We start from the raw sequence: 25,869 nt of genomic DNA, 5'->3' as shown, positions 1-25,869 counted from the left end.
AAACTCAGGATCGAGTAATTTTAGCTATAAACTTAAGTTTTGATTTATTCTGCCATCACTAAGGGTTCTGGCCAAATTCTCATTCAGTCTGTCTCTATGTCTATCTGCCTGGGTGTCTGCCCTCCGTTAGTCGATATCTCAGGGACAAATTAAGATATGGAATTGAAATTTAGCATATAACTACATTCTATACAGCTATAGGCAACACACGCAACGTCGTGTTTTATGATAAGCGTTGTTCTATGTGATTTGAATGAACACTTCTTTACATATCTCGAGAAAGAGTTCATCTGTAGGCTCAATTTTGCATGAAACTTCATTTGTACATAGACAAGAATGATTTAAATGATGGTAAATTTCCATTCTTGGGATTTCGCTGGTATTCATGAATCTTATCACTCAATGGGCTGGCAGAATACTGTACCTCTTCCGTTTGCTTTGGGCCTTGATTATGGATCCTTCTGAGTGATCAAGGCTTTGGGGGCTGTAAAATGTCTCTTCTATCTGACTGTCTATCTGTTTATCCGCTGAACAACTCGAGAAAGAAATGAGCTAGTCTTAAGGTTTGCAACTTCAGCGAAATCTTAACGTGAAATGTGATCTAGCGTAGCCTATTGTAATTTGGAAATCCAAATTTAAAGCTGGGTTTTTGTAAAGAAAATTTATCAGGTAAAGATTTTAATGATGTTATTTGATCCAGTACTTGAACGAAATAAATGTTGAAAGCATAGACAATATTTATAGGATCTTTAAATGTATTTCCATCTATATATATATCGGAATATATTATATATATGAACTGGTGGATGGCATTTAGAAGTATCCTGTATTTGTGCTTATGACATTTCGATAACTCTTGGGTAAATTATTTGTAGAGATGTTTTTCTTTATCATACGACGGTGTTGCTCTGACTACATTTCTGGAAATACGTTTGTAAGCGTAATAGATGACTTAAAAATCATTGTTTGTTGTGGGTTTTGCTCTGTAATTCAGTTTAACATTTTCTTACGTGTAAATTTTGGTTAATAATATTAAGTAGTTAAACTGTAATACAGTTTTTTTTTTTAATAATGTAGGGTTTCTGACTTTTTATTGAGACTAATTAAAAATATTGGGGATTTTTGAGAATTTTTAATCCCAATAGATAGCGTATTCTAAAACATAAAATAGTTAGCATATAAGTTGTATTGGAGGATTAATAAATAAAACAAATACGTTATAGTGGACAGGTGTCATAGTCATTTTATTCCTGAGATGTATCCATAAGCTCTATCCAAGTATACATTATATCCCATTTGTTCCTTTTTACTCTTTAGCACTATAAAAAAATATAAAACGCAGAGGGAAGGAGTACGAGCTCCTTATGGGCCACCTGCATGGACTGATCATACACCTCGGAGAGAATGAGTGGTGATGGAGGGGCCCCTCCTGCCAATTACAGATATCCCGTGTATTGGAATAGTGGAATGAGCAGTCCGCGCGTTCTCGCTTCATGCTATTCTGGATTTAGTTTAGTTCAGTACCTGGCAAACCTATTAAAATGTGCCACTGTGTTTTCAGCTTATACTCTGAGTTGAACATTTTTCAGTAGTTTGGTACAGCATACATATATTTAAATTACATTTTCAAGCTGAATGTTGAAGGATGTAGTACAATTACATTTATTTAATCAAACCTTGATCTTAAAACGTAATTAATATTTATAGCTTTAGAGATCAGTAGGACTAAAATACTTTCACCATACATATGGTGAATATATTATAATATATAATACATATTATATATATATATATATATATATATATATATATATATATTTCTACGTAACCATAAAAGTGGTGTTCAAAATATTGCAAACCATACTCATACTCGTATATGTATGATCTTAAACTGAATTTGTCAGTTATATTACTATAATCTAATTAGAAAAATGTTGCATTTATTAACGATGTCACGTGCTATGTTAGGTATTTAAGTTAGGTAGTTGTGATTGATTTTCATATTTCTATATATATGTTTTCGTTGAACATGTTCTCGCAAGTTTGTTTTGTAATCCACTTGGTTTGGTTTCTAATTCTTAACACATCTACTGTGATAACTTTTTATTACAGCTTTTGTAGCGTAATTATTAATGTATGTACTACCAATTAAGGACTCTATATTAAAATATGTTACAGTTATGCTTATGAATGTGTTGCTTTGCCCTATTAATTTTAATAGCTTTCCAATTAAATTAAAAATATATATACCGTCGTTTTAAGCCTATATGTAAAATATGATGATATTATGACAGTATTCGTTGTGCACAATGTCACATTTTGTCAAGTGTCTTTAGAGGTATAAAGAAAGTTCAATATTAATATAAATAATTGAATAAAAATTATTGTTATTTATTTATTTATTTCCAACGGACATACTCCATTTTTACATTCAAGATCCATAATTCAAGATCAATAATTACAACTTAACCTAAACCAAAAAATTACCTCAACAAAAACATGTGAATGACTGAAAGGAAATATTACATAATACTCTAATGCAAGGCATGATATATGCTAGAATAAAAACTTATTTAAATGTTTTAAAAACTATAACAATACCATAATGAAAGAACGCAACAATAAATAAACTATAACAATAGAAATAACATAATAACAGAAATAACTTAATAACAGTAACAACAGAAAAAACATAATAAACTATAAAATAATATAACAGGGATATTCGTAACAGTGTTTCAAAACAGCAGACAGTAAAAATAGCAATGGTAAATAGACAAACTATGACATACAATAAACCGAGAAAATGAACAAACATAGACATTAAGTGGAGGCATTTACGTTGGCAGCACTGCACCTTTCACTTTCCACTTCAATGATATTGTGGTATACGTTCTATATAATTTCTATGTTTTTCAGATATGTTTGGATACAAAACGACTCATTCATTCTAATAGATCATAGAAATCATAAACGTTCCGAACTGAGGTCGCTGATCAGCCGTATGTTCGGTAATTGTCGGAGCTGCTCAGCTCAGCCCCACTCTTTCTCTCCGAGGTGTATGGTGTACAAGTATGATCAATGAGTGTATGATCAAGTCCATGTAGGTGTCCCACGAGGTGCTTGTGGGGAGGGAGGAGTATAGTGTTATACATAGTGAACATCGGGTCTAAATGACAGGGGGCAGCTCTTTTACTCTACGAATCGTTGTCTCAACGACCCTATTTTTATATTTGCAATATCAGTGTTGGGTCTTTTACACTACTAATCGTTGACTCAACGACCCTTTCTGAAAAAATAACAAAATAACAGAGGGTCTTTTACTCTACGAAGCGTTTGTGACAACGACCCGATTTACTAAGAAAACTAAAAGTTCAATCCAATGGTTCTTTGTCACAACGACCCATATACCGAATATAAGAATAGAACTACAAGTGGGTTCGTTGACACAACGACCCTTTTTCTATATTTTTTATCTAATTCATTAAATTGGGCCGTTTACAACTACGGATCTTTGTATCAACGGCCCAAATATAAATTAAAAGTTGAAAAGTAGAAAAAAGGTTCGTAGAATCAACAACCTAGTTTTCAGAATAAGTTGAAATATATGTATTAAGGGGTCGTTGACTCAAAGACCCTATAATGCATCTAACCTCAAATAAGACATTCTAGGGCGTTTACTCAACTGATCGTTGTCTCAAACGCCCCTCCGTCCCAAACAAGCACTTTCAAAACGAAACAGGGTCAATCAGTCAACTCCTAGCCCGGTAGGCATGGAAGGCGCTGCGTCTGTGCCGAGTTTAGTCCCTAACATCTGATATAAGGGTAAATACTTTGTATAAGTATTATATCTAAATATTTTGTTTATTATACGTATATATATTATTAACTAGATTTAAAGTCTGGTAACAGTTGTATTTATAAAATATAAGAAATATTTTTAAGACATACATTTCTAGTTATGATTCCCATTTCTTGTTTATTGTATTAAAATATATTTTCACTCATGTACATAAACTGAAATAATGTAACTGTCATTCATATTTCTACTTCTGTCGGAAACAGGTTGAGGTTTCTAATTATTATTAAATGGTTAATCAAACAGTACCCAACGTTCAAATTAAAGTTAAAATGAAAACATTGCAAACAAATGAAAACACTAATACTAAATTTTGACAACTACAACTCCAAACATGCACTATGAGGAATTCGATTGACAGTGCCGAAGCCACTCATCTGAGGAAGGACGAAAGATTTAATTTCTGTATGTCTGTATGACCGCACAATATATCGAAAACGAATTGCTGACTTATATATGGTTACTGATTTATAGCGATCACTTTTAAATTGCTATTGCGGTTAACCGTACAGTGACGGGAAAATCGCAGAAGAAATAAATTTGTAAGCAAAACTGTGTACAGTCATTATGACATTTTTAGATGTGGCATGGTAACACAAGTACCCTATCCATCCGCAAGATATTTCTAAAAATGTCTTTTTTGTGTGCTTTAAATTTTATATGAATCTTTTATTTATACATAGACAAGAAGGAGCTCCATTTTGGCGCATGTATACTCATTTTTTCGGCTGAGCGTAATATATTAGGTATATTGTAAACATATACGTACTTGAATTCTGTGCGCTCCACTACCCGTATGTTATTTGTATTATATCTGATTGAGTTCATTTATAAGTCTAGGTGAGTTACTGTAGTCGACACTATATACATCATCTGATATCAAAACTTTCTTACCACTCAGTAGCTAATCCATCGTGTAACTGTAGAATATTTAGCGTATCAACTATACCATGTAATCGATTTGTTAATTACATGTATAAGTTGTTAAAAGAGGTTTGTTTGCATTGGATAGTTTTAACAGTTTAAATTAATCTATGGTCAAATATCAATGGAATGAAACTTAAATATTCTAACTACAACTACAGAAACAACAGTGAAGGTAGTCCCTCAGGTAAAGGCTCGGGTGAGGTGGTTCCTTCCTCAAAATGGTGTCGTTAGCAGACAATGCAATAGTTTTATTGGCAACCGGTCTCGAGTTTTACGTATATAAAATATACGTACATGTATATTTTGGAAATTTAACATCAGAGACACACCTTTCTATAAATAAGTTGCCTGGTAGCAAAATAGTTAAACAAATTATTTAAAAATACTAATATTAAAAGGAAGTAGTTTTGGTGAAAAGGTTGATTGGCTTGCCGCAACATCTCCCTTTGATATATATTTTTCATATAAAGCCATCCTATAATTGACAACAATGACTGTAATTCTAAAAATCTAATATACCAAATAAATTGCAAGTAATGCTCCATACAATACATTGGCCAAACATCTAACCATTTATGAATCCGTATGACAGGGCATAGGTTTGATATATTCATAAAAATAAAGAAAAACCATTAGCAAGACATGGTCTAGAACATAAACAAGAGTGTTTTACATTAAAAGGAATACACCAAACTACCACCATTCCCTGATGAAAAATTACAACAGATTAAAACTAAAGCACGTAGAGCAAACTCATTAAATCATGTTGAAGACAAAAAAAACCCATTTGGTCTAAATTTAATACAAATTTTTAAAGACATAAATTTAAATTATTGTTAAAGATTAAAAAATTTGTCAAAATTAAAAGTTTTATTCCATCCTTTCTAAAAATCAACTGTTCGAACAAGATTAAATAAGAAAAATTTTACGTCAGCTGGACTTTATCAAATGTTATGCACTGTGTTTAAATTTATCATTTCCATGATTCTTGTTTACGTTTTATAGATTTGTATTAACTTAATTTAAAACTTCCTGAAGACGGTATTAAATCCCCTGAAATATAAAAGTGAAAAATGGTTCTTTTATTTTCTTCTATTTAACACAGTGACGATAAATATTATTGAACACTGCATAATTTTGTTATAGGTGAAAAGGAGATTATATATTTTACAGTATTTCTTTAAGTGCAATAGAGTTTTTTAAGTCTCCTAAAAGACAAAATTATAAGATGCAGCCTATTTTAGCTTTGTGAAATGCAGCCAGAATAAGAATGTTTTGTAAGTTTTATTGAACATTAAAACCAGCTCATTCACAATAGTGTGTTATCTTTTTAAACTATTACTAAGGATTTTTATCGTTCATTGAAATAAAAAGAAATATTTTCATATTCATTTACAACTTTATTTCACAATTGACCCTCCGCCACCCCCCCAAGTACAGACAGTACCTGAGACTACTAAGCTGTTATAGAATTTGTAACTACTGTAAGTTGTTTAAATTCAAGAATTTGTCAGATCCTACAATGTTCAAGTAAGAAGGAATGGCCGGTATCATTTATAAGGAATTATTTTCTTCAACTAGTAATTTCAGGGTCATGGCTTGCCATCTCGATTGACAGGGAACTGTGTTGTGCAATCCGTAATAAGATTTCTTCCACTGAGATCTTTAATGGCGGTATTTCTAGATCTTATAAGAATGTGGTCGACAAGGAATTTTCTTCAACTAGAATTTTAGGTCATGGCTTGCCATCTCGACCGCCGACAGGGAACTGTGTTGTTGGCAATCCATCAATTTGATTTCTTCCTCGGAGATCTTTAATGTCCAGGCTTGACATCTAGACCGCCGACTAAGGAATTTTGCTGTGGCAGTCCTTCAAAGTTGTTCCGCCTCGGAGAATTTCAGGTCCAGGGCTTGACATCTAGAGGACAAGGAATTTTGCTGTGGCAGTCCATCAGAGTTGTTCCGCCTCGGAGAATTTCAGGTCCAGGCTTGAAATCTAGACCGCCGACAAGGAATTTTGCTGTGGCAGTCCATCAGAGTTGTTCCGCCTCGGAGAATTTCAGGTCCAGGCTTGACATCTAGACCGCCGACAAGGAATTTTGCTGTGGCAGTCCTTCAGAGTTGTTTCCGCCTCGGAGAATTTCAGGTCCAGACTTGACATCTAGACTGTCGACAAGGAATTTTGCTGTGGCAGTCCATCAGAGTTGTTCCGCCTCGGAGAATTTCAAGTCCAGGCTTGACATCTAGACTGTCGACAAGGGAATTTTGCTGTAGCAGTCCATCAGGGTTGTTCCGCCCCGGAGAATTTCAGGTCCAGGCTTGACATCTAGACCGCCGACAAGGAATTTTGCTGTGGCAGTCCATCAGAGTTGTTCCGCCTCGGAGAATTTCAGGTCCAGACTTGACATCTAGACTGTCGACAAGGAATTTTGCTGTAGCAGTCCCATCAGAGTTGTTCCGCCTCGGAGAATTTCAAGGTCCAGGCTTGACATCTAGACCGCCGACAAGGAATTTTGCTGTGGCTGTCCATCAGGGTTGTTCCGCCTTGGAGAATTTCAGGTCCAGGCTTGACATCTAGACCTGTCGGCAAGGAATTTTGCTGTGGCAGTCCATCAGAGTTGTTCCGCCTCGGAGAATTTCAAGTCCAGACTTGACATCTAGACTGTCGACAAGGAATTTTGCTGTAGCAGTCCATCAGGGTTGTTCGCTCGGAGAATTTCAGGTCCAGGCTTGACATCTAGACCGTCGGCAAGGAATTTTGCTGTGGCAGTCCATCAGAGTTGTTCCGCCTTGGAGAATTTCAAGGTCCAGACTTGACATCTAGACTGTCGACAAGGAATTTTTGCTGTAGCAGTCCATCAGGGTTGTTCCGCCTCGGAGAATTTCAGGTCCAGGCTTGACATCTAGACCGTCGGCAAGGAATTTTGCTGTGGCAGTCCATCAGAGTTGTTCCGCCCCGGAGAATTTCAGGTCCAGGCTTGACATCTAGACCGCCGACAAGGAATTTTGCTGTGGCAGTCCATCAGAGTTGTTCCGCCCCGGAGAATTTCAGGTCCAGGCTTGACATCTAGACCGCCGACAAGGAATTTTGCTGTGGCAGTCCATCAGAGAGTTGTTCCGCCCGGAGAATTTCAGGTCCAGGCTTGACATCTAGACTGTCGACAAGGAATTTTGCTGTGGCAGTCCATCAGAGTTGTTCCGCCTCGGAGAATTTCAAGTCCAGACTTGACATCTAGACTGTCGACAAGGAATTTTGCTGTAGCAGTCCATCAGGGTTGTTCCGCCTCGGAGAATTTCAGGTCCAGGCTTGAGATCTAGAACCGTCGACAAGGAATTTTGCTGTGAACAATCCATCACAACTATTTTCTTCCACTAAATTTTTCATACTTTTGAGTTTAGGTTCTTGTAATGAAATCCAGACAGCTAGCAAAATATTCAACTATTAGTTTTCAGAAAACGTTTATTTAAACTTACGGTTTCAGGTACTTAGGAAGATATCCTGGTCACCGACAAGGATTCGGAGAATTTTATCCTTCAAAACTTCTGTTCCCACTGATGACTTGGTCCTTGGAAGGCATTGTGGCAGCCGGTACGGATTTAATCATAGTTTTGTTTCCTACTGAAGATTATGACTATTGAGAATGACATTCTTGTTTAAACAAGATTTAAAGTTGTAGGCATGAAATTTTACTTGATAATACATTGATCCACTGTTTTTATTTAAAATGATGATTATTGAAGTGCAGTTTTGAAAATTTTACAGTAGCTTGGTCTGACTTTAAATTTGAATGAAATTACGTTTCACTTTCCATAACCATAGTTACTGATGTCAACAATAAAAAATTAAGAAGTTTGACTATCCTGTTAATTTTAGCACCTTTATACCAATTGCTTGCTAAATAATCTTTAGTACTACTATCGCTAGCCAGTACACACTATGGTGTCACCCACAATCAACATTTTAAACGTTCAATAACTGTCCACTTTGAATCCGTGTCCACAGTAATCCGAACGCACGCTAGTCCGAACGACCTTCAGTCTGTATTTTTAGATTTTTTATGTTACAATTTTAAATCCAGTGTGAGCCACCGAGCATTATATCATTAGTTGTAGAGTGTTTCTGATAGTTTATTAATATTTCCTCATATAAAGCAAACAATCGGATCAAAGGCACGCCTTTACAAGTTGCTAACCTTTACCTTCAATATACTAAATTATTTTGAGTACTCCCAATGTCACTCGCAATGTCAGTGTATCTCTGAATATCGCCATAATTTCAATTCAACTGCCATTCAGAAAGTATTTTTTGTAACGAAGTTATATAAAACTCGAAAACTTTATGTACATTTAAAAGATTAATATAATTATCTTTGTAAATAATAAGGCAATGCTTTTATTTTCGGAAGTTCTTATCTCCCTATAAATTGTATTTGTATTTTTATCAAGCCGCATATAAACATTGTCCCGTAACTCTTTTTGCAAAAGTGTTCTACCAACAGCACAGTAAAACTTTATTTCAAAATTTAAAAATTTTCAAACCAGATACAAATGTTTGAAAATTTGACCAAACATTTGATACAAAATAATAGAATACAAAATGGTGGTAAGGAAACTTTTAGGTGCATGTAATAATAAACAGTTGCAATTTACCTTATGCTGGAATCTCCGGGAGATATTTAGGATTTTCACGATCACAACCCCCAGAATCCATAACCACTACAGACCAAAAATGTATGTAATATATATATATATATATATACATATATATGTGTGTATATACATATATATGTGTGTATATATATTTATTTATATATTTTATATATATATATATATATATATATAATATATATATATATATATGGCTATTTTAACAACTACCAACCATAAATAAAAGAAACAAGGTTTTTGTTATTCCAGGTTTTTATCTACTATTATTAATTTGATCTATATTCTTGATATTTAGAATTGCTATTTATCGTTACAATTTCCATTTTTAATATTTATTTGCATTCCATTTTTATCACTCTTACTTGGTAATGTCTTATCATTACTGCTTATAAAGTATATCTGTATCCGGTTAAAAGGGGTTTATATTAATATAATTTTAAATGAATACAAAACAAATTATTACATTTGTAAATTTATAGTGGCAAGAGAATAATGTACGCTACATCAATACGAGCGCAACATTCAGCGCCGTACGACTGGTGCGCAGTAACATCTCGCCACAATGTCCGGCTGCACGCAGTTGACACAAAGACCCTAGTAGACTAAAAGAACCTCTGAACAGTTTAAAAGTAGGTCGTTGTCTCAACGACCCTCTTACTATATTTTATCCATTGAGTTAAAAATGGGTTGTTGTCGCTACGACCCTTCTTCACAATTGCTTATACATTTCTCCATTTTGGTCCGTTGACACAAAGAATGGTTGAGTAAAAGACCTGGTTCTTTCAATATAAGCATTTAATATAATTTAGGGTCGTTGAGACAACGGACCCATCTTTTGAAATATTAAACTAAACTGGCAAAAAGTGGCGTTGTTGCTACGAACCCAGTTGAGTAATTGACCTTTTCATTCATTTTACTGGGTCGTTGTCACAACGAACCTATGTAGAAAATCTTAAATATCAAAATGGGGTCGTTGTCTCAACGACCTGTAGACTAAATGACCCTGTCTTATTTGTTATTTTCTCAGAAAGGGTCGTTGAGTCAACGATTAGTAGTGTAAAAGACCCCGTCACCAAATGACAAAGTCATAGCCTTTAAAAAAAAAAGGAGTATAGTGGAAGGAAGTGGACTGTGAAATGTGAACTGATAATGTTGTTGAGGTTAGGTTGATTAAAAATTTATATCTCAGATTGTCAGTATGATATCTAAAAATTATACATGTAAACTCCCAGTTGAAGGGAGTGAGTTTTTAGGTATTTTGAATTCAGATTGGACAAATTCAAATATAAAATTACTGTTGATACATAACAATCAAGCTTGGAATGGAATGGTATGAAGTTTAGTAGGAATTATTTACGAATGCTTTTGCCTTGTTTTTTAACGCAATTTAATTATTGATATCAGTAGATACGTAATAGAATATAATCAACTGTAAGATTTTTTCATTTGCAACAAGTTCTTAATTATTTTATCAAGTAGGTAGGATAGGTTATGTTGTATCATGTCATTAATTAAATGAGGTTATGTACGTTGTCAACTGAAATAGATTATCTCGCCTATAGACTATCATTATCAAACTGTGTTGTCAAGCAGTTGAGAAAATTGATCACCAAAATAAATAAAATTACACAACACAAAGGAATAAATATAAACAAATACAAGCACAGAAACACTCAACACAAGAAAGAAATAGGATTATAATTTAGTTTACACATTATCTGATGTGATGCTTTTAATTAATGTGAGGTCTAAGTTTAAAACACCATAATAAATATTTGTAAATTGTCTTAAATTCATGGATCGTTGAAGTGAATATAGTTTGAATATTCTACTTAGTACGAACAAGTTCAACTTAAGTAGATTAACACCATCATGAAAATGGGATGAATAAGAATAAGCTAATAGGTAGTTTGAACTAAGGCTGGTCGGAAAAATCTAGTATATATGTACGTTCTAAGCCGTTAGAATATTCTAAGATGGCTATATGATAAACGACCACCACTACTATCCAGTTCGCAATATTCATGACTAGGCTTATCTGAAATTACTGAAAACAAAATGTCGAACCCAAGTATGTGATAGGTATTTCGAATACCATAATAGTTCAGCTCGTTTTACACCTTAAAATTAATATATTAGCATTTACATAAAAAAGGGTAGGGTACGATAAGTGGATCCGGTTTTTTATATCGATATTGGCAAACGATATTACTTAATCATAACCATCGATATAATCAATCAATACTGATTAATTATTTTGAACTATTAACAAATAATCTATATCAACAGCTGTAAACACTCTAAAATAATACACATAGGATAATATTTCAATTTTACATAAGTAATTCTGGTTATTAAAAATGGCAGTCAATCTTAGAAAACTACATGCCGTTGCTTTTTCATGGCTTCAACGTGTGTTGGACTCGTACCGAAAAACCCATTATGTGAAATTTGTGGGAAAGAAACAACTGTACTGTGATAGGAGTAAATATGGTCGTCTTCAGTTTTCCTAATTTTGGTTATAATAATTTGTTTGATCACTGTAAATATTAAATTCATATTTTAATTAAAAATATATGATTGTTATTGAGGACTATAGGTACTTTTATATCGATTGATAGTCTAGGATTTGAGATGCGAATATTAGGTATCGATGACTATATTCTTCGATATAAAAAACCGGGCCCGCTTATTGTACCCTACCCCATAAAAAACTATCTAGAATATATAATATTTATAAAATTGTATTAAAAAAAAATTTACTTACTTTTTACTATTTTCAAGAATAAATGTGTCTGACTCCTTGTGACACAAAAGAACACATGTACATCGCCATTATAATTACAGAGGGACAGTATTTTGTAATAGATTATTTACAAATAAATAAGTATTTCCCGTTTCTAGTGGCCATTACTCAAATACCATACACATGATTTAACTTTGAACTAATTTGGAACAATAATGTTGAAATGAATTATGTTATAGGCTTTAAAAATTGCATTATAGTGAGTCAATATTTTTATATTTCAAAGAAATATACGCATTTTAGATTATAGAAAATAACACAACTTTAGTTATACTGTTTGAACAGCGTAGTATTTACAATTATTATTTTACAGGTTAAACATGGCTGACAGTATTTAAATCGTGGCTGCTTATTATATTGCAGCCTCTAAAGCTATCAAATTACGCTTATTGTCTTCGTCACAACAGGCAGTCTTTGTCACGTCCTCGTCTCACTCTGTTATACTTATCTTTATTTGTTGTGCTATTCTATCTTTTATATGCTCTGTTAGGTTTAAGAATTACTTACAGCATATCAGTTAATTATTTGCCTGCAAACATAAAGAGAATTTTTTTCATGTGTTTAGAAGTTGATCATATGAACATGTATATGTTTTTAAATTATGGGCGCATTTGCCCATGTGTCAAATCTTTTATTTTTGCATTGTTTAGTTTGATTTTGTGTTCAAAGTTGTCTTTTTTATTTTCTGAGATAAGTTGGAATTGATAATAGGTATGTACTTTGCTAATTTTTGTGTATTACATTTTTCTCTACAAATGTGATGCATCACATGTATTTACATTTACATATTTCTCTTTTCAGTTAAATATTGTAACACCTCATTGCATTTCATTTGTCCTCATTCACGTGTGGCAACAATTTTGTTTTGTCCATGTACATTTCCATTTTTGTTTTGTTTTCTACCTTATATTCGTCCTCCTCAAGTTGATTGTTAAGGTGTTTCACCACATTATGAAGCACTGAATAACTTGATCTGTGGAATGTTAACTAATGATATGCCAACACAGTTTGTTAATATTGGACACCTTTACTTGACCTGTCCATGTACCGTTTCAATTTTGTCTCAAGATCAAAATCATTTCTTTATTGCTTTTAGACAATATATAACATTGTATAGCAGTCGTCATATATTCAAACAGCAAATACTCTACACATTCACACACAGTCAGACTTACATTTCACTCATTCACACTATCTTTGGATCCAAATTTTAAATTTTGGTAATTTAAGATATTTTTAGATATCCCAGCTACTCATCATAAACTCCTCTAGCGAATAAAATGCTTTTGACACCAACAGGCATTTGAGACGAGTTTTGAATTGGTTTTGATTAGTTGCATTTTTTACACTTTCAGGGAGCTTGTTGATTAAGCTGACGCCAACCTGATGCGGTAAATGCTGAGATACCGCCAGTCTATGACTATGGACTCTAAAGTTGTCCCTGGCTCTAGTTTCATACTGATGAAAGTCCCTGCCCCGGACTAAAGTGCACTTCGATTGACAGTACAGGATCACATCAAACATATAGAGACAGGGCAATGTCAGCAAACCTAGCTCCCTAAAAGAGTCCCTACACGACTCTCTGTAATTCAACTTTGCAATAATTCTAGTTGAATTATTGCCTTTAAAGATAAAGAGGTGCTGAAAAGGATTTATTAGCCCGGGAGAAATGTACTGCTGTAATGAGAAATAACATTTCTGATAGTGCTTCTTCTTCAGATTCTGACATCATGCACACTGTACAATCACTTTGCTGAGACTTTTTTTTTTTTTTTTTTTTTTTTTTTGTATTACAAGTTAATTGTATTGTTATGCCACATAGAAACCTGAAATACGAGTTCTTAAATCTGTTCAAAACTTTCTGTTACAAACTTAAACAAGGGTTTGATAAAAAGTAATACTAAAATTTTGTTGTATAACAATTATACAAGTATGATAAATTAAAATCATCTTAACCTCATCATCAACATCAATACTTTTGTGTAATAAACTTTACTTGGATCAACTCAGTAATATTTCTATTTATTGCTGCCGGGATAGTGCTCCACCTCGTGTTTCCTTTTACTTAGCCAAAAACCATGACGTTAAAAAATCTGCATTTTGGTTTTTAAACCTGAGTAGTTGTTTATAATTTTCTTTTTCCCTACTCTCATGATAGGCCCTTCTGCTGTGAACTTACGAGAACATTGCCATGAATCAACTTGCCATGATTTAAAAGCTCTAGTTAAAATTACTGAGATTTCTTTAATTATACAACCAAACATTCAGACTGGTGTCTTTTACTATAGTATTAACAGATAATCGTATTTTTAACAAGTTCATTAGCATTGAGACACTCAAATCTGTTTCTCTATTGAAAGACTTATGAATTTGAGACGAATTCCTATCTATATCACAATTATAAATTTTAATCCTACATTAAAAGTGAAGCCTCAAATTCGTGGCAGGCTCTGCTTCTGACTAGGGCTCCTTCGTAAAGGTCAAAGCATACTTATTTTACTTAGACACATTAAACACAATAAATAAATCAGTAATCAGGCAATAAAACAGTTTTATTGTTTTCTGCCTATTTTGTCACATTAAACAAGATTTTAACTCGTGCTTTTGGTCTTTAATTTCAATTATGTATAAATTATAAGAAATGTAATTTTTTGTTATTTCGAACTTTGAGGATTTATCTGCTGTTTAATAAATACTTATATTTTCTCAGGCCTTTAATTATATGCTCTGGCCAATGCGTCCTGTACTAATGAGAGTTACTTACTTTTTAAATAAAGATGTGTTAACCAAGTGTCTGTGATTTGTATAATTTTTAAAACCTATTTATTTATTAATAAACTGTTTCTAAACAGTTTCAGATAGACGACAATGAGGATGTGGCAGAGCTCTTAGATCAACTCTCTTTGACTGAAGAATCATATATGGAGGAAACTAGCAATGCATTGACAACTCATGGTGGTGCTCAACAATTCGCTTACATGATTGAAAATGACACGTTTACATGGAAAAAGTATGTACGGACAAATATGGCGGTCAAGTTTGGGTATGTTTTGCTTTCAAAAGTAAGTTTTAAATTTATCAATGTATATTTCTCCTAATAGTCGAGTAATTGGTCATGCAGTTTAGGAAAATGCCACTGGCGTTTATGGGATAATACTGTAATTTATCTAGTGACCAGTTAGTGGCAGATGCTTTAATATTTGTGGTTATTCTTAGTTTTGTGATCCAAAAATACATTAATCTAGATATAGCCTTGAATTATAATTAGTTTGTGGTTTAGGCCTACTACTGTAACCCGATTTGAAATGGCTGTCATTGTCAAAAATCAGTAAAACTAACAACAAACACTCACAGTAACAAGCTGGTTGTTGATAAATATATACTACTGCTTGAACTATAGAATGACATTTGAAACAGATTAGTAAAACAAAGTGTTCACTGGATGTGTAGTTGCTGTGTGGATAGTTTTTCTTTCCTTTTTAGTAAACCTAATTGTAAAACATACCAATCATATTTTTCTCAGAAATTCATAGAATTTGGAAATAGTTTTGGTTACTTTCTGAGTAAACGTAGACCATCCATTCAGAGCACCTGTAAGTTTCCGAAAGTCAGAAAATTAAAAGTCCTCATAAAACGAACAGTAATAGTTGAACAGGCTGAAAGTAATGCCTTCAGTCATCAATGCGAAGCGGCACCAAGGACGATGAATGAAAAACATCCTTCAAGATAGTACTGATCAGTAAAATATAAAAGTTCTAGAGGGTGTGATCACAATTGCTTGAGAGATCTAAAAGATAGTGCAAGATAAGGTGTACGGGTCTTGTGAGTATTAACAAACCACATATACAGGTGTATGTGGACTGCTGCTACATGGGCCAATGGCCTGGGCATTGACTGACTTGGTGTGTGCTGCCAGCCAGACATAAGGTGTACGGGTCTTGTGAGTATTAACAAACCACATATACAGGTGTATGTGAACTGCTGCTACATGGGCCAATGGCCTGGGCATTGACTGACTTGGTGTGTGCTGCCAGCCAGACATAAGGTGTACGGGTCTTGTGAGTATTAACAAACCACATATACAGGTGTATGTGGACTGCTGCTACATGGGCCAATGGCCTGGGCATTGACTGACTTGGTGTGTGCTGCCAGCCAGACATAAGGTGTACGGGTCTTGTGAGTATTAACAAACCACATATACAGGTGTATGTGAACTGCTGCTACATGGGCCAATGGCCTGGGCATTGACTGACTTGGTGTGTGCTGCCAGCCAGACATAAGGTGTACGGGTCTTGTGAGTATTAACAAACCACATATACAGGTGTATGTGGACTGCTGCTACATGGGCCAATGGCCTGGGCATTGACTGACTTGGTGTGTGCTGCCAGCCAGACATAAGGTGTACGGGTCTTGTGAGTATTAACAAACCACATATACAGGTGTATGTGGACTGCTGCTACATGGGCCAATGGCCTGGGCATTGACTGACTTGGTGTGTGCTGCCAGCCAGACATAAGGTGTACGGGTCTTGTGAGTATTAACAAACCACATATACAGGTGTATGTGGACTGCTGCTACATGGGCCAATGGCCTGGGCATTGACTGACTTGGTGTGTGCTGCCAGCCAGACATAACTTCTTTGATCTTGAAAACTATCTTAAAAAAAGCAAAGAATGAATATATTATTGTATGTTCACTGTGAATTCACCTAACCATAACAGCTGCAGCGTGCTCTAAGTGGGTGGCCTCTGTTTAATCAGAAAGTACCCAGTTTTGTATTCCATGTAGTAAAATTATTATGCTAGTTAAAGAGTAACACAGTTAAACTATAAGCAACAGCATGATTGTAATATACACTGCTTCTATTTCAGGTTCCAGTATTTGAGGCTTTTGAAACAATAATTGACAATACCCTTCATTCAAGTGTAAAAACAAATGAAAGACTTTCCGATGTCAATAAAGAAATAAAGACTTTGAAGGAAGGTAAGCGTATGAAATTATCTTTTCTTAATTGCATTTTTTTTTAATTATTCCAGAATTAATGAGTTCAACATCCAAAATAAGTGAAGGTATCCAACATACCATGTACTGGTTTATTCTAAGGAAAAACAAGATCAAAGGAGACAGGATTAGTTTAAGTTTGTTTAAAGTTAAATTTTTTTCTTAGCTGTTGCAACACTAGTAGCCTTTATTAGAAATTTTAAATATGATGCAATTTTACTACTAAATTTACAGAGTTGTGACACAAAGTTTTAGATAGTTTTTCTTGTGTAAAATGACAGACATTATGTAACACAGTAGAGTAAAGAGTAGCTTTGTTGTTCTGTTCATGCCAATCCTGAAAGGCCCATTTCGATTACACATATACGAATTGGTACTTAAAAGATTAAAATGATTGAAGAAGAAAGTGCTAAACTTGAAATGAGATCCTAACATATATTATGTAAACAGAATTTAAAAGTTTGTACTTAAATTAGAAAGCGTCTACCTATTTTTAACTAAAGGGTACTGTCAAATAAAACATTGATGTTTAAACATTTGAGAATATACAGGATTCCCACCCAATGATGAAAACCGTGAATTTTGTGCACCATGAAAAAACTTAAATAAGCCGTGAGTTTAATGCAGAAACCGTGAAAATCTTTACAACTTGCGATTAAATGAATCAACATGTGTCGGCGCCTTGACTATGTCTTAAGCTCAATCACGGCGATTGGCCCTGGCATGATTTAGAAATATACCAGATTAAATATATAGTGGTTTACTCGAGCGAGCACGAGCTGACCACCCGTTGCGTGCAATAGCGACGTTCGTAAACAACCGCTGTGTAATAGATCACAGCTGACAGCGGTTTATCACAGTTCCAGCAACATAGTACTGTTTGGGGGAGCATTGAACGGTTCACACTGACTATCAGTGATCGAAGTCGATCTAATAACCTCATGGGTGTGCCAATAATTCTCAAAATATGGATATCTGTGGATTTGGTTGGCGAGGAGTCCATAGATGCCCAATAATGTATAAACATTAGTGTACTTTTTTTACATTGTAATGTAAATATTTTATTGTTTTTATTTGCCATTTTCATATACCTGTGGACAAACTATTAAATCTGAACTTTGATTTTTATTTGTTTGTTTCTGTAACGTATAATAAGATATATCACCTTAGAAAAATAAAGCTATATTTATGAATAATTGTTTACCTGACAATTCATTATCGTTATTTTTAAATTAACTTTGCATTGCAAGTGCATTTAATAAAGATTTAGTCATTTTACTAAAGGGAGCATGTAAAAATTACACCTAAATTTCAGTACTAATTTCGCATGATAAAATGTTACTGTGTTTGCTGAGAAAAAATATTACTGAAATATAAACTTCTTGCTTTATTCATAGCTTAACTCGAGTCAGCAGCGATCCTTTAGTGGTGACAGTTGTTTGTGATTGTCGCATCTGCATGTTGCAGTCGACTGTGATTGGCCAGCTCGCGCTCGCTCGTGTAAACCGCTCCATAATGTGATTCAATACATCACATATCACTTAGGCCAATTTCACACGGGCCACAAAACGCTGAAGTCAGCTTTTCGCTCTCTATTGCTGACTGCTTGCCTTTTGGAGTTGCAAACAATGGGTGAGCATCAGTGCTTTCACATGGAGTGGCCGATGTCAGTTTTTGCGCCAAAACGCACGTGCTGGCACTCGGAACTTTTGGCGTCTGTTGATGGAACCCAGCTTGAATACAACAGATGTGCTTCATTTCAGTTATGATATTAACAATGTTTTACTGTTAAAAATATATGTTTTAAACTTTGAATGGCTTGTAATAGAAAAGTAGAGTGTAGTACTGTGTTGTGGAATCAAGAAATAATTTAATATTCCACACTTGTTCATTGAATAATTTGTTTTGGACATTTGGTAATAATTAGTTTACCTTTTTTTTTTTTTTTTTTTTTTTTTTTTTTTTTTTTTTTTTTCCTTCTGAGGGAAGAGGACACTTTGTCCCCGCACTTAGTCCTAAAAGGACCTTTGCGCCTCCCTTACTTTTATTTTTTTGCCCTCAAAAACCGAGGCTTTTGCAAAAACCAATCAGATTTAAGGGCTCCTGTTCTTTGATGTCCTTGGGGCTGAGGAGGTATGCTCCCAGGTATCTTTTCCTAGTCTCTACGATGGCAGGACAATCCAACCAAATGTGCTCCGCTGACTCCTCCTCCTCTCCACAGAGTCTACATTCGCTGCTCCGACTAAGGCCTACCTTCAAAAGGTGCCTTCTCAGAGGGCCATGTCCTGTCAACATTCCTAATATCAGTCTTATATCCTCCTTATTCTGGTCTAGGAGAGCTGTCCATCCTTTTGCATAAGGAGAGATAAACATTTTGGATATTCTTAAACCCGAGGCTCTGCTCCAATTCTTATATCTTGTCCTCTTTTCCCAATCTTTAACCAGAGCTTTAATGCTGGAGAAGGATATTCCACATCCTGGCTCTGGCCCCACCAATATGGATTCCGCTCCCTTTTTGGCGAGGATGTCCGCTTTTTCGTTTCCATGAATTCCTTCATGACCCGGCACCCATCCGAGTGTTACTCTATTACTTGTTGCTAGCTCTGCTAGGGCCTTCCTGCATTCCCAGACCGCTTTCGAATCAATCGAACAGGTATCCAGTGCCTTCAGTGCAGCCTGACTATCAGAGAGTATAAGGTATGATAATCCTTTAGTCCCCAACTGTGTGAGTCTTCTAGAACATGAATCTATTGCCATGACCTCCGCCTGAAAAACTGAGGCATGTCTTCCCAGGGGCACAGCCATGTCAACTCCAGGTCCATGTATTCCATATCCTGCCCTTGAGTCTAGGAGTGAACCATCGGTGTAAAACTTCAGGACTCCTTTTTTTGGGTAGGCCTCCCTTTTAATCCATTCCTCCCTACTTCCGATAGAGACCGTGTATGGTTTTTCAAAGGAGTATTTCTTAACCATAGTATCAGATACTTTGGTTAGCATTTCAGCCTCAGGGAAATTTTCCAATATCTTCATATGGCCTTCTAGGGAGGTAACATTTATTACCTTTGTCCCTAGAAGCTTCAATTGCGCTCATCGCAGCTGTTCTCATCACTTCCTGGCCAAGAGGAGTATAACCCAGAACCGCTTCCATTGCTAGTGTTGGGCAGGAGCTCATTGCTCCCGTGATGCTTAAGCAAGCTAACCTCTGAAGACTCTGTAGCCTTTTTTGCAGCTGTTGTTTGTTCGACCCTTCGGCCACCATACTAAAGCAGCATATGTGACCATTGGTTTCACTATGGTTTTCGTAAATCCAATAAATCATTTTGGGTTTAAGTCCCCATTTAAATCCAAAGAGTCTCTTACAGGCCCCAAGGGCCATTATTGCTTTGGATATCTTGTTTCTAATATGGGGAGTTCCAAGTGAGCTTCTCATCCAAGATTAAACCCAGATACTTCACTTCTTTTGTTTGGTTTATGCTGATTCCCTCCAGGACCGGTTTAGCTAGCTGGAAATTTCCTTTTCCTGGTAAAGGTAATCATGTTTGTTTTTTGATGGGTTTTGATCCGCAGACCTTCCCCATGACACCCAGTTTTGCTTATGAAGTTCAGTTCTGTTTGTAATTGGGCGTTCCAGCCTGCCAGTGTTTTTCCCTTTAATCATAAGCACTAGGTCATCCCGCATAACATAGTAGCCTTATCCCCCTCTTCTCTGCTTTTCTTAGGAGATCATCCACTACCACGCCCACAGGAGAGGAGATAAGACTCCCCCCTGGGGGCAGCCTCTTTGGGCCGTGATCGCAGCCGATTCGTCCCCGTACTTGGCTTTCACCTGTCCTGCTTTTTAGGAGGGCTACTATCCATTTGACTACGTCTGAGGAAACTCCAAAACGTTCCATCGCAGTCTTCATGGATTGATATGCTACTCGGGTTCGAAAGCTCCTTCAATGTCCATGAAGACGCTGACTAGGGCTTCCTTTTTTTCGAAGGTATTCTCCACCTCTCTCACTAAACTGTGGAGAGCAGTGGTGGTTGATTTTCCTTCTATGTATGCGTGTTGTGTGGGACTAAGTGGGTGTTCCAGTAATATTGCGTCCCTTATGTGTCTATTTATTATTTTTTCCATAGTTTTCACCATGAAGGAGGTTAGGCTTATGGGTCTATACGAACTGGGTTTTGTTGGATCCCTGTCATTTTTTCCGCAAGAACACCACTAGTGGCTATCCTCCAATTCTTTGGTATATATCCTAGGGCGAAACTGCTTCTAAATAGAATGCTAAGGGTATTTAGTAGAATGTCCAGCCCCTCTTGAAGCAGGGCTGGAAAAACTCCATCCGCCCCAGGAGATTTAAACGGCTTGAACGATCTTATCGCCCATTTAATTCTTTCGTGTGTGAATAGTCTGTTAGACACCTGTCTGGCTTTTGCCCACCTCCCGACTGGAATTCCCCCCCATATAGAGAATAAGTATCCTCATTACGAGTTAGTTGACCCCCCCGGGAAGTGTGTCTCCAGAAGTAGTTCTAAGGTCTCCTTCCTGTTCATTGTTAGGTCACCGTTGTCCTTTACTAGAGTCCCCATAGGATTTGTATGCTCCGTTTGGAGAGTTTTTTGAAGCCTGGATGCCTCGGGAAGACTGTTGATATTTTTACAGAAATTCCTCCAGGTTTCTTCTTTTATTTGTTCTTAGTTCTTTCTTATATTCATTTTGGGCCTGTAGATAAGGGAGCCAGTCGTCTGTCCTTTTTGCCCATTTTAATAATTTCCTCGTTTTGTTTCTTAATGTTTTCCAACCTCCCAGGTCCACCACGGCACATCCCTCTTCAACCGGTTTTTGCCTGGGAGGACAGTTTTTTCTCGTAGGCCTTTATTATAGCTTGCTCTACTAATTATTTGTGCAGACCTTTCTAATTCAAATTCATTTTCTCTGCAAGGGTCCTATTTCTTCCAACTCTTCTGCCAGGGACTCTCTGTAACCTCTCCAGTTGGTCGATTTAGGAACCCTGTGGGTCACGTATCTTTCCCCTGGTCTCCTCTATGTCGAACCTAATTGGACAGTGGTCCGATAGTGAGGCCTCCTTGGAGACGTGCCACCTTACTATATTTATGTTTTTTTAGTCCTGTAGATAGTGTTATGTCCAGGACTTCTTTCCTATTTCTAGTTATAAAGGTTGGGCTTGACCCTCTATTCTCTAACACTAGATCATTGCTGAACATAAACTGTAGAAGTTCCTCACCTCTCTTGTTTGTGTTCGTACTTCCCCAATACGTGTGGTGAGCATTGCAGTCGCAGCTGAGAATGAGGGCCGAGCCTCTGTCTCTGCAGCTCTGCAATAGTCTTTCTAGTTCTTTTGGTGGGCAGCTTGTTGACGGGTTGGGGAAGTAAGCTGAGGCTATAGTAACCTCTCTGTCCCCTTGCAGTGAAGTCACCTTCACTGTAGCCGCCACCAGATCCCTTGTTATTAGATCTGTAATCGGAAAGACTGTTATTAGTTTTGAAGTTAGAATACAAGTTCTTGGGTTTTCAATTGTTCGATCATAAATGAGATTACCTACCTGAGTTGTCAGTCCTCTGATGCAACCTCTATAGATCCAAGGCTCCTGGATTAGGGCGATATCCAGGCCTGTTGAGATAAACCTTCTTCCCAAGATGTCAGTTGCGCCCTTTGCATGGTGTAGGTTTATCTGTATTAGGCGCATACTTACGCCTTCTTCCCACCTCCCCCAGGTGGTCCATCCCCGTCTCTTCTTCTGGATTGCTTGGAGACTTTATCCCCTTTTCTTCCTCGAGCCGAGACGGATGGTCCTTTGAGTGAAGGTCCCTTCTTCAAGAAGAGAGAACAGGTGGGTCTTTCTTCTTCGACCGCTGCTCTGGCTTGTGGAGTAGACCTTTTAGGTAAGGTATGTACAGATTGCTCTGACACCTTCGTGGCCTCCTCCACTTCCATCTCTTCAGCGGTCATTTTTTCTGTGGTGACCGTCTCAGATTTCTCTGTAGTCCCCTCTTCCCTTGTGGGTTGTTCTATGTTTTCTTGATGTTTTTTTCTTCAGTCTAAGCTGAACTTTCCCAAACTTGTAGCCGATCCATGGACCTTCCTTCTCAAGTTTGTTCGCTGTAGCGCAGTCGACTGCCAGGGTGAGTAGGACAGACTTCCCCTCGTCGCTTCTCCGCAGAACATTCCATTCTCCGACAGATAGCTCTTTGTTTTGTCCTTTTAAGAGCTTCATTATCTTTTCGGTTGTGTCATGTATGCTGTCAGGAAGATAGACAGTCGCGATTCTCGCACGAGGGATTTCTTCCTCTGGTACTATCCTTAGACTGGCCTCTTCCCAAGGCTTTAGGGAGTCTTGCTTTCCTTTAAGCCATTCTGCTGTTTCAGTGTTTTCGCAGGTGAAGATTAGAACCCCTTGTCTCCTGTTGATACCGTAGAATCTTGGAGAGTAGGGACCCTCCTGTTCCTCCACGATAGCTTCCAGGATGAAGCTCTGGATCTTCTCCATCTGTTCAGTTGTGAGTAGTGTCTCGGGAAAATTGGAGTGCAAGACCCCTACCCTTATACCAGCCACCGCTTGTTTGTATGAAGGTTTCTGGGGTTGTCCAGATTGCTCCTTGCGTTCCCCTTGATTTCCTTCGTTCTTTGTTTTCTTCCTCTGATGGGCCTCCGGAGTGGATCCATCAGAGTGAGGTCTTTTCGGTTTCTTTCCCTCTTTTTGTTTGTTCAGTTTCTTATTTCTTTCTTCTGGGATTGGTTTTAAGGCCAATTCCCTGGCTTCTTCTTGGGAGTACCCTCTTTTTCGGAACCAGACCATGCGTTTCCTGGCGGCTCCACATAACTTAGGCAGTGCTGGGAGCTGTCTCTCGACTTTTGCTCCCTCTTCCTTCTGGTGATCGCCCTCCAGTATCGCATCTTCTTCATCTGTTTCGACTCTGACCGAGTCGGAGGCTATTGGACTTCTACTAGGAAGTCCGCCTGTTTTTTGGGTTTGGTCAGGATTGCTAGGGTCAGAGCCCATCATCAATCCCTCTGTGTTTCGTGAATTTTCATCCACTTTTTGAGTGCTACAAGAGCTCTCTGGTTTTGTTTGTTTTTCTGTAAATTCTGTACTCATTGTGTTCCCACGAGTAGCGGAGATCTAAAGGTCACCCCAAGCATTGTCCCGCTCTACTTGGGGGAAGGCTAGGTTTAAACTGGAGGTCGCCAGGTATCCAGAGTTCGCATATTTACGACCAAGCTCTCCCTTGATCACGCAGCCCTCGGCATATGCTGTTCCACCTTGGCTTGGATTAACAGAAGGAAAATTAGAATTAGAATAGCTTAAGATAGATTGTTGGGAAGATTACCCGACAGGTGAGAGTAGTGGGAAAAGAAAGTTAAAAATTTGGATAGTTTCAAAAGAAAGCCCGCCAGATCAGCTCAGCCTGATCGGAATTATAAAAGAAGACAAGATTTGGATCAGGCAGTTCCCAGGTGCACGCGCACGAAAAGTACAGCACTCAAGAAGAGAGAAGGTGGCTGTGCGTGTGCTTCGTGGACGCTCTGGCTTGGCACATGTGTTGGGGTATGAAGACCCCGCCACTTCGCACCCATTAGTTTACCTTGAAAATTAAGCAATCGTGCGCCCGACAGGGTACATGATTTAAGCACGGAATAACATTTAAGAAACCACCAAAACAGGCAAACAATAAACACAATAATGATATGCATAGCAACTTGTACATCAATGGGCGTACAACACCCTTCACAAAAGCCCGATGTGTACCCGATCAAGTACACAACGGCAGTTGTGAAAGATCACGTGTTAAATCATGAAAGAGCAAAGCACCATAATAATTATGAATTATTAGCTTAATTTTTCTTTCATCAAGAAACTACTGCAAAATTAGGCGGGGAAGGGAAACTTGAATCATAACAGAATGCCAAAACTGGTGTTAGCCTTGTAAAAGGGACCCGCGATTTCGCTGCCACAGCTAACAGCTTTTATCTGCGTTCCATCGATGTTTTGTGGCCTGTGTGAAACCGCTGTAAATCGTGCCAGGATCGATCGCCATGAGTTGCCATGATTAGGCATGTGCAATTCTCGCTCGTGTGAACCGCTTCTATGTGCCGATTAATAGTAAGAGTTCTGATATGATACTAACGGCAAATTCTATCTCACTTTATGGTTATTATTTAACAAACAATACAGTTGGATGCATACTACCCTATACTTGTGTAGTAGCCAATGGAATCAATTCATATTTTTTAGATGGATTCGTCCATCCCTACAGAAATTGTCAGCATTGTTAGTAACATAAGGAAAAGTTTAAAATAGTTTCACCATTTCGCAGTGTCTGAGAAGCTGAGTTGAGACGCGAGAACTGGCAAAACACGTCAGTGTGCTGAGTTATGGGCCACTGCACATGCTCGTGGTGCATTTTGGCACTAGATACTGATATCAGTCACACCGTGTGAAAAACACCACCATCTTTTTCTATTTTTATTTGTAATGTTTAAAAAAATAATCGACTGTGAAATTACTATTTCTGTACCATAAAAACAATGAAGGACCTGTGAATTTGATGATTGAAGATTGGAAACCCTGATATAGTATTTTATCTTAGTCATATAAAGCT

General features: G+C 36.9%; 1 protein-coding gene across 2 annotated transcripts in view; it reads left to right on the top strand.

The window, feature by feature from the left end:
• Nucleotides 1-10,561: 10,561 nt before the first annotated feature.
• The window catches only part of LOC124359120 (FACT complex subunit SSRP1-A-like), a 32,975-nt gene continuing 17,667 nt past the window's right edge, over nt 10,562-25,869 (top strand). The window contains exons 1-3 of one of the 2 annotated variants that reach the window (XM_046811583.1): nt 10,562-10,784; nt 15,113-15,322; nt 17,132-17,243. In XM_046811583.1, coding sequence (XP_046667539.1) covers nt 10,653-10,784; nt 15,113-15,322; nt 17,132-17,243 — 454 coding nt within the window. In that variant the 5' untranslated portion in view covers nt 10,562-10,652. The remainder of the gene's footprint in view (nt 10,785-15,112; nt 15,323-17,131; nt 17,244-25,869) is intronic. The other variant, XM_046811584.1, reaches the window with a different exon arrangement.

Source organism: Homalodisca vitripennis, chromosome 4 (genome assembly GCF_021130785.1).
Source record: "Homalodisca vitripennis isolate AUS2020 chromosome 4, UT_GWSS_2.1, whole genome shotgun sequence".
Classification (NCBI taxonomy): domain Eukaryota; kingdom Metazoa; phylum Arthropoda; class Insecta; order Hemiptera; family Cicadellidae; genus Homalodisca; species Homalodisca vitripennis.
This window is presented reverse-complemented; position numbering and strand designations above follow the sequence as displayed.